This window comes from Lepisosteus platostomus, chromosome 14 (assembly GCF_059453375.1).
Source record: "Lepisosteus platostomus isolate fLepPlt1 chromosome 14, fLepPlt1.hap1, whole genome shotgun sequence".
In the NCBI taxonomy this organism is placed as follows: domain Eukaryota; kingdom Metazoa; phylum Chordata; class Actinopteri; order Semionotiformes; family Lepisosteidae; genus Lepisosteus; species Lepisosteus platostomus.
Window position 1 is genome coordinate 30,579,884 of NC_142624.1, and position 15,182 is coordinate 30,595,065.

General features: G+C 36.9%; 1 protein-coding gene across 1 annotated transcript; it reads right to left on the bottom strand.

Moving 5' to 3' along the window:
• Nucleotides 1–9,966: 9,966 nt before the first annotated feature.
• cdk5r2b (cyclin dependent kinase 5, regulatory subunit 2b (p39)) lies at nucleotides 9,967–13,392 on the bottom strand. The gene has a single exon (XM_088605582.1). The coding sequence runs from the start codon at nucleotides 13,007–13,009 to the stop codon at nucleotides 12,032–12,034; it is 978 nt and encodes a 325-aa protein (XP_088461708.1). The 5' UTR covers nucleotides 13,010–13,392; the 3' UTR covers nucleotides 9,967–12,031.
• Nucleotides 13,393–15,182: the final 1,790 nt, after the last annotated feature.

Consider the following 15,182-nt stretch of genomic DNA (forward strand, 5'->3'; position numbering starts at 1 on the left):
GAGATGAAGATATAATCCCTTAGGTAACTATAGTATGTAATTTGAACCCTAGGACACATGGCCCATATTTTATTGATACAAAATTATATTTAACGATCAATACTTTTACTAGCATTAAATAAGGAGGTACAACTGCTTTTCAATCAAGAAACCCTAAAACAAAGCATTACCTTTTCGGATTCAAAGCTTCAATTGTTCATACACAATGCTCAAAACAGTCCTGCCAATAAGTAATCTTTAAAAGGTCTACTGTACTTTACAGCTTGCCACACTATTTACTGTTTACTGTGACCTCAGAGTCGAAGACAACCCACCAAATCTAAGGTTCTCTTAAAAAAACTATCTGGGTAAGGCATTGTTTTAAGATGATAGTTATTGGTATCTAGCTAGGGTTGTAGAGACATTTCAGTTTTGTAAAGCCCAGCTGATATTGTTAAAAATCCAAATTGCCTTTCTATTTTTAAAATGAACGTTTTCATTAGAGATTGGCCCATTAAAACTTTGCCATATTAAGCGGATTTACATCAGTACATGGGCGGCACAGTTGTGCAATGGTTAATATTGCTGCCTTGCAACACTGAGGCCCTGGATTCAGTTCCAGACCTGGGGTACTATCTGTGTGGAGTTTATGTGTTCTCTACATGTTTGTATGGTTTTCTCCCATAGTCCAAAGACATACTGCTAGGTTAATTGGCTTCTTGGAAAATTGGTAGGAGTGTCTGTGTCTGCCCTTTGATGGACTGGTGCCCCATCAAGGGTGTATCTTTCCTTGCGCTCGTTGCTTGATTAGGCTCTGAACTGGATGAAGCGGTCAGAAACTAGATGGATGGACATCAGTACATAGAGCCGTACATAGACAGACTATGAAGTACTTCAATCACATCTTCAGTCTGAAAAGACAGGTTTGTCTGCACATTAAATTTGACTTTAACATAGGAAAGAAAGCCAACATTACCGCTTTGATAAAACATAATGATGAGGTATTTTGGCCATAACCTGCAAATGATTTCATATACCGTATCACTTAATAATTTTGAAATACTTTAAACAAGCATAGTATGGATTGTACAGAAAAAAATGTATTTCATGATAGAAAAATTAGACAAGTAATAGACGAGATTGACTGAATAAGAAGACCCTACTTACGTCTGTAAAAAATAAATCGTAATGGCTAAAACCTGTGAGAAAGTTCATTTAAAGGGGAACTGCAATGCTATTTTTATATTCCGGTTTTAGAAAGAATCAGCATTGATGAGTGCATTTCAAAGCACATTAAAAGCAAAATGTATATAGTAATTTTGAAAACCTCCAGATAGACTAAATGTCCAGGTATGCGCAGCGCCATATTCTGCGAATTAAAAACGAGGCAACAAAACTTTCGGTTATGTGAAGCGTTCCCATTGCATTCTAAAGAAGCAGGCTTGTGATTACATCTCTTTTAATCCAATGAAAATATTGTTCTCGACTTTAAGAAGGTTTTGCCGATAAATGTAATTTACTTGTTAACTCTGTGTGAAGATCACATTAGAATCTTTCTGCAGTGAAATATCAGCTGCACAATTTACTGTATACTTACTGTAATTCACTCGTAGATCGCATTACATTGGTTATTACTGCGAGTAGCAAGCAGGAACGGCCGCTTCAAGGCACAATTCGTGGGAACTCTCGCTCTCGCCAATGCGAGGGGTTTGGGACAACATGGCGACTAACAGTACTTTCTCAAAGTTCAGGATTTTGTGCTTCATTCGAAATTTGTCATTTTTTTCTCTACTGTTACTTAATTTATTTTGTTACCGAGATTGAATAACTAATGGGATTGAGTTCCATAGCTGAGAAGTTACGTCTTTGGATCTGGGTGATGTCAGTTTCTGTCTGTGATGTGTTTATACACTAGTCAGTTTGCAGTGTTATCACAGAGTTGTATCACTCCTCCAGTCAATTCTAACTGCACTATGATTAAGCATTGAGAGAGTGGCAAGCTGTTTTCATTAACAAGCAGTGAGTGATACCTCACTGGAGGATTTTATAAAGAAAATGAATTGCTGACTTAAAACAGTATAAAGTCAGTTCTGTCATGTCTTTTGTAACTGAGATTTCTTAAAGATGGAGCACAGTTGGCAGAGGCAGAAAGCTGCTGGGGGTAGGATTGAGATTAACTAGCCAGGGTTCTCTTATAACTTTTGAAACAGTGACAGTATTTTTTTTTCCCCTGTGGGGGAGGAGGAGTCATTGCAATCAGAACTGAGACATAAAGAAACTATTGGCGATTCCAAATTTGGTGGATTTAGAATATAAAATCTAAACAAAAAATAAAAGTGAGATCTATAAATTCAATTACAGCATGTTTTTGTAATAAAGAATCTTTCCTATATTTTAACTGATTTATTTCATATTCATATTCAGATTGACTTACAGTATCCCTTATAACCCGTAATACATTAGTATGATGTCAATATTTAGTGACCTCTGCAAATAGATATTAGACATTTGTGGTTTATTTATTTTTTCTGAGCATGGAAATGATTACTTCTCTGTTAACAACTTATACTGTACCATGTGATTTTTAAGCCTTAAGATCAGGTTTTACCAACATTTATGAGAAAGTCATACCCCAACTCCTGTAATCACGAACACAGGACCTTCTTTCCCAGTGTTCTTTGCTCAAGTGCCCCTCTGATGACCCCACGTCACTGTCCACACAGCAGCTTTGTCTTGTCTGTAGAGGACTCTGACCGCATCATCCACATGGCCAGGCCGGACTCCCTTGAGTCAAGTGGAGTTGAAGCCAAGGTTTTTAAATCTTCTTCTAACTCAAACTAATAAATTGCTGTGTTGTTGTTGCATCTCCTGAATGTCATAAAGAGAATGGTGCAAAACCATAGAAGTGTGAACACATTCATGCATAGTTATTCAGCTATTCAGGAGATGAATATACTGTACTGTTGATATTGTAACGCAACGGGGTTCAGGTGGGCCCTTGCCACATCAGGTCAGCCCCGCACCGTCGGGGGCTTGAACCCGGGACTCCCGCGTCACTCAACAGGGACCCAGCCCGGTGAGCTAAAGAGAGATCTCTCTACAGCCCCCTGGCTGTAGTCCTGCTATTACAGGGAAGGGCGGTGACATCACCGCTCTGGTAAACCAGCTCTTACACAGTACCTGTCGGCCATATGTGTTACAATATTATATAAACAGTTATGAACATTTACACAAAAGAAAGGCAGTTCATGGATACTAAATTTGGCTACACAGCTAGAGTGAAAGGAAAGACACAGAGCTGTGGAAACTCACCACAGTAAATCCTTATTAAGGTTAATTGTTACAAAGCACATCTGCTAGTGTGAGTTACGTATTACAGCTAATCTTTTTGAAGCACAATGCTCAAGCTAATAGAAGATCCATACTTTTCTTCTTATATAACCATCATTACTCTCAGATTGAATTATTATTGAATAGACACCAAAAGAACTGTTAGAGAATCTTCTTTAAGGCTCAATAAGAATGATACAATTCTGTGACCACATGCATGAAAACAAATGCAAAGTAGACTAGGGAGTTAGAAACTGTGAAATGATTCTTTTGAATGAAACGCTTACTTGAGGGTTTTACAATTACTTGATGTAAATGAAAACACAAAATCTCTAATGGAAAACATTTACCTCTTGTTTATTTTATGTTTTTTTATGGTTATGTTTAGAGTATGTATGTAGAATGTTTCGAGATGTTTTATTTACATATTAGCCAAATGTAACTGTTTGGAGCTCATGTGGTGGACTAAGACTTCTAAATTCTAAAATCAGTACTGTAAATACAAATTTTCACTGACATTTCTCACAAAACTTTGATAGTTTGAAAAGGAAAACCACGAAGTACTCTTGAAAATCCTATTATTTTAAATATTAGTGAAACTGTAGTATAAGAGAAGAATGCTTTGTACATGGATTCCTATGACTGAACTGGACAGTTATTCAGTTACCACTTTATAATAATGTTATTAGAGTTTTTGGAAGATAAAATCTGAAAGCTGGACTCCTGTGTTATCGCTCTCTCTTTGTCCCACCTCCTCTTTACTCTCTTTCTAACGTTTTTTTATTGAATTTTGCAAACTGAGCCCAACATGTTTTTTGTTTGCAACAGATGTGAAGGTGATGAAAAAAGCCACATGCTGAGCAGTACTTTTGAGGGAATTATTATAAAATGGTGCTCTGAATCTGTCTAAACGATCCAATGACTAGATTCCAAATCTGTAGGTGGTGTTGAATATCTCTTCAGTTGAATTCAGCCACAGTACACCTGCCTCCTTTCTGAAGATAAACCAGCAAGGGGTCTCCATTAAGAAGGACCTGTGCTTTTTATAGAACAAACAAAACTGCAGATGAGTGTTATTTTTGGACTTGTCTGTTCCACTTTTTAGAAAAATGAAAGAGCAAAAAGCACATAAAGCATGTCCTTCTAATTGACTGCTTATTATGTTTTGGTTAAAAATACAAGAAGGATTTTGTTTTATAATTGTGGTTTATATAATTACTTATTTTATTTTTGATACTATAGGTAGGGACCGGACCTATGACATCATACTGCTAATAATATAATATCTTTAATTTTAGTAGTTAGATCAAGCCCTGTCTAAGGCAGATACAGTAAAAGGCATGATTAGAAAAGTGAACTTTATTGTTGTACTCATCTGGTACTGTTGGAACTCCCTCTTTTTAGTGAAGAATGAGCTAAGAAGCTGCAGCAAGGTTGAAGATGGAGAGGGATGAAAAAATTAAACACTTTAAAAAATGTAAAATTTACATGTAAGTACGTGGATCTGGGTGAGTTAAGGTTTGGTAATATTCCATTTGTAAGGCTGTTGTGCTGAGGAAGCACTACAATAGAATGCTTTCTGAAAGTGTTCACATCCTTCCAGCAATGTCCAATTTTATGTGTACATATTTTTTAAAGTGAATATTATTCTTGAGTGTTGAAACTGAATATTTTTATGGGTGAATAATGTTAAATGTCAGCAATACAATATATAAAACAACTTACACCAAGGCACTGTACTTGTAAATATACAGTACATCACAGAATATAACCAAGACTCAAGTGAATTCCATGCATATAGTCTGGACATTTCTCAATTTCACTGTCTTCACAGGTTTTCTGAACCCACCCACAAATATTAATTAATTATGATCAGTTACAGAATATCTAGTTTTTGTCTAATACTAGCTTCATTCTTTCAGTTTTGAAGGATTAATTTTGTTGCAACTTAAACAAAGATAAAGTTTAGTTTTGCTGCATGTCAATGTGTTTTTCCTCCTTCAGAGTACAGTAGCAGTTGTCAAACTGTGGGGTGCAAACCTTTCAAGGGTGTGTGGGATGAATCAATGCAAAAAAAACATTTACAAACTTGTAAACCAGTTTACCACAACCAAACCAGTATTACATGAGTACTAGGAGATATCATTAGTTAATACTTGTTCATCTTTTGTAAATTTATAATCTGTATATGTAATGCAACACCATGTAATGCTTACAAAAAAAAAAACCTAAATCAACCCCTTTGCTCTGAGGCTTATTATATTATTTGTATGGCTTTTGTTGAGGAGTTGAAGATAGTTCATAGATACCTGTACACCATTGCCATGATTCCAAAGTGAAGCAACAACCTTTGCAATTTGCAACTTTCAAACAATGTGCAGGAGTGGAGCAAGCAGGCAGATACTTTGAAAGAGCACATTGGCTTCACTCAGAGCAATCTCAATAATTTCTCTCACACCAGCATCTTCTCCTCCACTTCTGTGCTCTCTGGCTTCTATTATTCAAAAGCTCTTACTTTTCATGGTTCTATGCAGCTGAATAAGTGCTGTTGATTGCCAACGGTCTGATCTTCAGCCTGAGACAACCCACCCATTGCAGCCTCTTTAAGCTGATTAGAATGCCTCCATATAGTTACAGCTGAGTCTGTTACATTTGAGCTAACTGAGATTCCCAGAATTACCCTGTGTGAGGGATTATTCACAAGATATTTTTAGTAAACAACAACCATAATCTTCCCCTGTTTACTCCAGATTTTGTGCCTATAAGGTGAACATAATGCTTAACTGTGCAGTGTATACAGGTCAGTCTATTACTGTCATGGCCTATACTGTAAATACAGAGACCTTAAAAGACAGCGTTCATTGAGGTCTGCCATGAAAATACCAATGATTAACAGTAATAAATGTTTTAATTTAAGTGTATTGTTGGGATCTGCATTATCTGAAATTTGCATTATCTGAAACTTCAGATTGTTCAGAATTCTACTTTACAAGGTGCCAGAATAAAGCTGCATGCCCAAAGGAGGAACTGCTTGGAGTTAAGAAGCATCTTAAAAAGGAAGGAGAGTGGAGATTGATGAGAACTCAGCAGGAGAATATTAACTGTAATTATATGCAGAAAAATATCTTAATGTATAGAAGACATTAATTATAATGCACAGCAAATATTTCACATTTGCTTAAAAATATATTCCATGAAGCCAAATACAAAATCAGCTTTAGTCAATTTAAAGCATTGAGACAAAAGCCATTCATTTTTTCTTGTAATATCGTAACACAGGCTGCCAGTCCTTCATTCAAAACATTATGCATTTAGTTTTTGTTCCACTACTGAAGCTTTGTGTCTCTCACATCGGCATGTTTGAACAAAAAACAGTTAAACTGGTGAGATGAGTCTGGTGCAAAATCATGCTCATATTAAACATCAGATTAGAAATATGTCATGTGTGTAATTGAGCAGGAGGTTGGTTTGTTTTGCTGGAGTAATGGGGCCAACTATATTGCACCTGTCAAGTGAAGTTTTGTGCTAATGTGGATCACCAGTGTTGACAGATTCGTAAGTGGAAATGGAAATTTATTTTTAGAATGGCCAATTGGATAGTTCATAAGACCAACCACCTGAACATGGAATGCAAAAATCTAAGACACCTGCTAATAAACCATCATCATAATAAGTAAACTTCACTGCATGATTCCCTCAGCTGACATTAAATGCTTAGCTAATGTCTTAATTCTAAGAAGTTTCCTCATTGATAATATTTAAATCGGTGTTTCAATAAGTTACAGTTGATAAAAGTTTGTATTAAACCCCTAAAGAAAAGTACAGAGGATACCATTCCTTATAACTTGCTACTAAAATCTAAAAGTACCTTTCCCCCCTTTTGGCATGGATTGCAGAAGAGAGAAGAAGACAAAATAAGAAGAATTTGACAAATGAGACTGAGACTTAAAGTCTTGAAATATGCACAGTCCATCCTCATTAAGAAATATGGCATATTGGAGGAAAAATGACATGTAAGAAGTTTATCCATTCATTTTCAATAAAGGTTCAGGCCAGTTCAAGATAACTGTGAAGAAGAATCTAGCACCTAGCAGACAGCAGTCTGCCAAACCTTGCAGACAGTGCAGGTAAAATGGCACCCTTAATGGCATGCCATTCTATTGCACAAAAAACAGACATACTTGCATTATTTTGAAATGGCGATCAACCTTGGCATCATGACTAGGAAACCAGAGCATATGACAAAAACATGACCACAGAGGGAACACATAAACTCTGCACAGGAGGGATCTCAGTCCCAAATTGAACTCAGGACCCAAATAGGAGAATGGGAATACCACGTCTTTTTGGAATTTTGTGAATTTTATATTAAATACCAAGCTGTAATAAGCATATGAATATGTTTCCTAGTTCAATTAAGTTGTTAACAATATTATTTTTCTTAAACTTTTCAGCTAAATGCATTATCATGAATCTGTGATTAGTAGATATGGATAACTTGAAGCCAATGTGGTGGGTTAACTCTGTGAAAGTTGCATTGTGGGAAACTGTTTTCTTACAAAACAGGAAAAGATAGTCACTTGTGGATAGATTGTAACTGATAACATGCTGAAAGGTGAAGGTAACATCTACACAGGTCTTCCTATAATATTGTGTGTTTGAAACGTATTCATTATTTAAAATAAATGATTTACCTTGTGAAAAACATACAGCATTTTGCAGTTAGAGGCTGTCATTAGTACTGAATCAACAGCATTTCTATTCCTGCACTACATCTGGATATCTTTACATTTCTGCTTTGATATATACTATAAGCTGACATAAAATATGCTTTTTAAGATTGAACCCAGTTTTGATATCTTTATTATGTGAAACTGATTCATTAGAAAGCACATCCATCTGGGATGCAAAATACTGTTGGTAGGTAACTAGTAAGAAACATAATAACTGTGACAATTGAGGAAGTGTTAAACTGTGTTTCTTTCCCATGGCCATTATGCTTTCTTCTGAATCACATCCTGGTTTTGTCCTGATACCGTATCTCCATAACAACTATGTTTCTATAAATGTCATCATCACATTGCCAATGAATAACATATGGCAGTTTTTAAAATTATATAACTTGGACTCTTTTCTTTCAGAATGCTTTCTATCCATGCATTTCTCAAACACAAACGTGGGTAATGAAAGCATTCATTTTATAGTTAAGCATTTGTCCTTCAAGTGTCCTCAATGAACTAGCTTGTTGCTAGGAAATTTCATTACGCAGAAGAACTGTCCACCAAATTCTAAATCACATTTTAACACAAGGTGATTCATGTTTGTGATTAAGATATGTAGGCAAAATAACTTTAAAAGTTGTCAGACATTTCAATTGTAAAATGTGCTTCATTTAAAGATGTGTGAGTACCTTCTCAATGAAATTGGAAAATTTAGTTTTTACCTGTTCAACCACTTTAAAAAGTGAAGTAGTCTTTCCTCTTCCTTCAAAGTTTAAACATTCTTTCACTGCCTAATTAAGGATAGTTTTGCAATGCACACTGTTCAAGGTTATAGTACATTTTAAGAATAAGCAGTTGCTATGAAAGTTGATAGTTGATAGATTCATATACTTATTTTTCAGTGATCAGACCCACTATATGCCCCACTGACGATTTCTATGAATAAAGCTGGCTGTGTCTGCAACTTCAAATTTACATACAATAAGCAAAACAGAATTAGAAATGCAGACTGTTCTATCTACACTTTCCAGCGCTGTAAAACGCTGAATACATTAATATTTATATTGCCGTTATTCAATTACACAGTTCTTTTAAGAAACACCTTTCAATGTTATGGTATTTTTAAGAAAGAAATTACTGCAATGTCATCCTGATTATACACACCGTTTACCAGTCCTGTTAGATTTAGTTGGTTTTCATGTATTTCAAAATTAAAATACGTTACTTTATTTTTTGACTATGTACTGTATGATGCTAAACACGTATTTTTTGTGTTTTCGAGAAAGCAAATCCCTTAGAGGTTTTATGATAGAAACAAAGAATTTGAGAACATACATACAGTAGTAGAATTAATTTGACAATTGAGTTTTTTCACAGATGAGTGCGCTGTCTCGTTCGCAACACTATGTATAGAAATCTTTATTGTTAAAGGTTACAAGGTATACTTCTGCAGTATTGCATTATACATTAATCTAGTCCACGCTTGATGTGGATGATACACGTTTACTAATGTATCGGTTGCTATGGCTACGAAGGGAATGCGCCTGCAGTGCTGGATTATAAATTCCCCTGACCCAGCAACCGGGCTCCGCAGCTCTCTGTCAGAGTGACAGCTCAAACAGACTGCACCAAATTCCAGCCAATCAAGTTTGAGAACGGCGATGCCATGTGCTTTATTCACAAATTCAGTTTTTTTTCCCCTTAATTCAAGTTTAGAGTTTAGTGCGTAGGCATGTAGTATGTAGGATCAGCCGCTTATTAGTGACACATTTCTGGAGGCGCAATAATATAGTCCATCTATAGTCATTCTATAGTCCTTGTTTTTCACAATTGGTTCCAAGAAAAAAGATAATTAAACATTGACGCATTTGGTCGGCTTTGTCACGAACTAGGAGCTGCTTTCAGAAAACAGAAAACAAAAGAATTGACTGAAAAATCGACTTTATCAAATGCTTTTATTAGATATAATTGTGGAGTTTCACAAATTCACCGTAGATAGACTATACTACTACATTAGGATGATTATATATAACGCTGTGAAAATCCTGTGGATCGCAGGGTGGCGATTGCTGAAATAATACTTGGATTAATATTAGTGGTTTTGTGAATTGCACGTTCCTCAATTAACGAATGTTGTTATTATTATTGTAATTGTATTTACCGTCTATTGTCTTGTCTGCTGTTCTGTATATACTGCACCTGACAGACTAATGAGAAACACTTTCATTATACTATGCACCTGTGTAAGTATAATGACAAATGGTTGAATTGAATTGAAATTATAAGTGCATTCATTGAGAGTTCTGTCAAGATCTGTAGGTCTTATAATAATAATAATAATAATAATAATAATAATAATAATAATAATAATAATAATAATAATAATAATAAATAGGACTATCAGGTAAGCTGACTGAGCTACAGTACTACTGTTGGTTGTTTTCAGCACCAGGACCAGCGACTGCAAGTGAAGCACCCTGACAAATTCCAAGGACAGCCCTGACGAGCTCTTAAATTCCTTGGGTCTTCTTTCATTTAAGATGTCTTTTACTGGTCAGGTGTATGTTGGTGTTTTTGTTGAATGGATCATAGGTCACACAAATCTACAGCACAAGAATATATCTATGTAAACATGGATCTCTTTGGGAGATGACGTGACCGAGAAAGGTTTCGTTTAAAAATGTTGCTGATTTCTAATTCATTACTAGGGAAAAGAAGCAACATGCAAATTGAAAATATACGATGTTAGAATTTCTATGAGGATTAGCCGAATCGCTAATTTTTAAGTCTTGGGCAGAACAAATTAGAACACTGAGGAGGAAAACAAGATAGATTTCAGTTGATTTAATTAAGGGATTTGATCTTTAAAAAGACGATAAACCACTGCTTTCTTGAACAGCTACAAATTGACATATTTACAATAATACTAGTTTCGTTCCAGTGTTTGGATAAAAGATCACAGATTAGGCTTATTTTATTCATCAAACACATACATCTTATATGTGTGATTATTTAATCATAGCAGAATAATTAAACATTATAAATACAAAAGTACGTTAATAAACTTAATAAACAACAGATAATCCGCCTCTTTAAGGCTAAATATAATTAACGAGTTTAAATCTAATGTGTCTTGAACGTCATTGTTATATCTAAACACCGATCTTAGAAAATCGGTATTCCACACATAGACAAATCTGTTAAAGTGTGAGGTGTACTGCCAGATCTGTCATTAATAAATAGTGCACAATGACAAGGATACAGTTGCAGCATCCACATTCATGAAACTCACTTGTACATACACTCTAAATCATTTTGAATTTTTTAACAAAGTAAAAAATAAAATAAGAATTCAATATCATGGAACCAGATGTCATTAGTATTTATATATATATTTTCTTAAATATACAATATAAAACAATACGTTTTATACTTTAACAATATTGGCACATAGGACGGTATAGTAACATTTCTTTGTAAAATTGTACATTCAAATAGCATGAGGTTCAACATAGTAATGTGCAATATGTCCGTTAAAGGCCAGCACCTTGGATAGCTCCATCTCCAACCCCAAACTTTAATACTGCTATTTCTCTTCCGTCTTCCTTTACAATTAAAATATTTATATAAATAAATTATCTAAACATTGACATACTAGCTAACATTTTATTTGCCCCACTGCAGCTCTGCATCACCACCCATTTTAAAGCCACAATGAAGGTACAATTGGAATACACATTAGGCATGCATTTATTTACTCGTAACTGCCCCTTAATCTAACCCCAGTGTACTGTGATTCACAGTAGCAAGGGGGTATTTATATTACACTGATTTACAACACGAAACATCTCTTGTCAGCAAAGGGATATCCCAGTCTCTTTTGATTCGAAGGCTCCAGTACACATTACCTGTTCGCTTTCACAGAATCTAGACCCTAAAACCAGCCTCCCGTTTCATGGGTGCAGCAGAATATTTCTCCTACTCTAACATTTGTTCTATACTTAGCGATCCAGATTGATAGTCCACTGTCCATTTGTTTCTCTAGTTCCTGCTTCGTTTTTCAGGTCCTGGAATACCTGAGTAAAGAAGTGTGGATCGGAATTGATCTGCAGCATTTTGGCACTCATTTTATCAATGACCTGCAGACATCTCTCCCAGAAGACCTCCTTGTTGGTCTCAACTAGAAAGGGTTTTAGAGGGTAAGATATCTCGTTACCCATGTACGAATAAGCCAAGTAGAGGCAGGTCAGGAAGGTGGCTTGAAGTTCATATTCACTGCTTATGTCGTCGCTCACGGCTTCTCTGCAAAGCAAGTAGACAAACACCAGGTTAGCGGGTGTGATGAAGCCTTGATCCTGCCATCCCTGAAGCAGGAGGGATCGGTCCACATTTCGGAACCACAGGATGATCTCGTTGGGGCTCAGCTCCTTGAGTTTAAAGCATCTCCTGCACATGAAATCGCCGAGGCAACGCAACAGCTCCCCTGTAGATGCCTGAACAATCACGCGTCTTGGGGAGATGAGGGAGCGATTGCTAGGCTGCTTCTGAACCGATATGAGCTGCTTTCCATTCTGTGAGACGTTTTGGGTTTGACTAGGATGTAGGCTCTGGTTGGGTACAGTGGGTACCGGTACCGCGAGGGGTCCAGACTTCTGGTCCCGATGTGATCCTTTCCGATCCGAGCCCGGCTGCTGCGATTTTTTCAGGTTTTCGTTATTTAGCTTTTCGACCGGGTTGTTGTTAGCCTGCGACGCTGGGGGGTTCGGATTAACTTTCTTAGCATTCTTTTTCTTAGCCGAGGCGGCCACCAGCCTTTTCCATGTAAGAGCCGAAATCAAAACTGAGTGTCTCTTCAGGCTCTTCTCCGTTTTGCCATTTTTGCTGTTAGGAATAGCCGCGTACCCTCCCACTGAGTCAGGCTTCTCGTCGAGAATGCCACCTTTTCCTGATGCCGGAGATAAAGAGAGGACCGTTCCCATTTTTTTTGTGATCAACCAACACCCTGTGGCCTTGATGTACGCTGTTTCTTGCCTTGCTTACTCCGACGTCTGTCACCCGACACAAATAAAATAGCTTTCAAGTCAGAGCCTCAGATTCAATTCCATTGATAATTAATTAGTCCACTGGATAGACAGTGGGGAGAGGCTGCGGGAAATCGGATGGAAGGCGCAGGCTGAGATTCCAGCAAGAGATGTGAGGCTCACAGCCACTCCTTCTGCAGCAACCCGCTGAACCCGCAGCTTCAGTCAGTGAGAGGAATGGGCTGGACTGAAAGATTCGTAGCCAGGCAAAAACAATCTGGATCAACCTGCAAACCGGGATAAGCCGCTCTGGTCTGATGAGTCAGCCAACCTGAAGACGATGCTTCAAGAATGACAGCCGCCTGTGCCAATCGCGAACAGCATTTTCCACACCATATCGTAATTTTACGGCAAGCAATTTATAGCATGCAGTCGAATACAGCGTTCTATTTTCATGAACTCTTCGTCTTTTTAGTACACGTTGCTAGTTGTCTCGCAGAACGATCTAAGTTTGCCACGTTCTCTGCTCGTATTGTTTAAACACGGATTTGTAGCTATGACCCGTTTTTATTATTCAGTATAGAACGATAACTGTTGTACAAACATTAAAAAAATCAACAGTTACCCTAACTACGACAACTGATGCAGCAGAAAGCTATTGATGTAAACTGATTATTCTTTTATTTTTCTTCAAAACTGCAACGTTTCAGAACTCTCGAATCGTATTCTACGTGTTCTATTATGTGTATTAGAACTCCGGCTGAAAAACCTGAATACGCAATAAAGGTTATGTTTTTCGAACAGAAACAAAGACAATCAAACTGGCCGGAAGTGTTCCGTGAAGTACGATTCTTACGGTTTTATAATATTCTGACGTTCGTCTAAAAAGACATGCCAATAGTGGTTCAATAAACCAAATAAACAAAAACATTAAAAATTCAACAAATGTTTTTGGTTCCAACACACCTGTATTGTATTTGTAATGCTCTCAGTGTGGTAGCGGGGTTTCTGAGATGTGAAACTTGGACAGTTATGACTATGTCTACAAGAAAACCATAGTGTACATTTCTTTCAAAGAGCCTCCAGGACGAATTGCAACAAACTAAACTACATAAAATTAGAGGAAAATTTAAATAAATTGCCTAACTTCATTGGTATAACTAATTTAAAGCCAGAAAAGTGTGTTTTTTTTTCACCAAGAAGGGCACAATTATGAAAGTTTAAAGGTTGTACTGTACGTACAGAAGACTGTATTAATTTCAACAGCACAGTAAATCAACAGCAAGAAGTAAACGTAAAAAACACTAAAGACAAAAGTGCAAGTGGGACAGTTAACAATGAAAAATAATCAGAAGTAGGATGCAAACAGAGAATACGTGTTTAACAAATCTGCATTTTAAGGAAGATGCATGAGTTTCAATAAATGTTATTTTAGTCCTCTCTTCACTTAATCGTTTAAACATTTAAGCTATTAAGTGGAAGGCACAGGCTGTAATGGAAAGTTTCCTGAAACTGTAAGGAACTCGTAAGAAGATTAGCCTCAACCTGGGGCTGTGCTCTCATTAGAGTGCTGCCAGTATCCATCTGGATACAGCCACGTCTTTCTATATGAATGACCCAAGGCTTAGGTTTACAATATTTATCAACAGTGCATGACACCCGGACGACTCAAAATTACCAAGGCAGCAGTTTCATGGCAGCTAAGGAAATGTGACAAAAACACAATAAAAACATTCAGCTGAATTTGCAGTTGCATTATAATAATACTTCCTGCCACATACAGTACAGTATATAGCGCTTTTCTGGACACTCCACTCAAAGCGCTTTACAGGTAATGGGGACTCCCCTCCTCCACCACCAATGTGCAGCATCCACCTGGATGATGCGACTGCAGCCATAGTGCACCAGTACTCTCACCACACATCAGTGGGGAGGAGAACAGAGTGATGAAGCTAATTCATAGATGGGGATTATTAGGAGTCCATGATTGGTAAAGGCCAATGGAAATTGTGGCCAGGACAGCAGGGTAACACCCCTACTCTTTTTGGGAAATGCTGTGAGAAATTTGTAATGACCGCGCAGAGTCAGATCCTCAGTTTTTCATCTCATCCAAAGGATGGTGCCTTTTTAC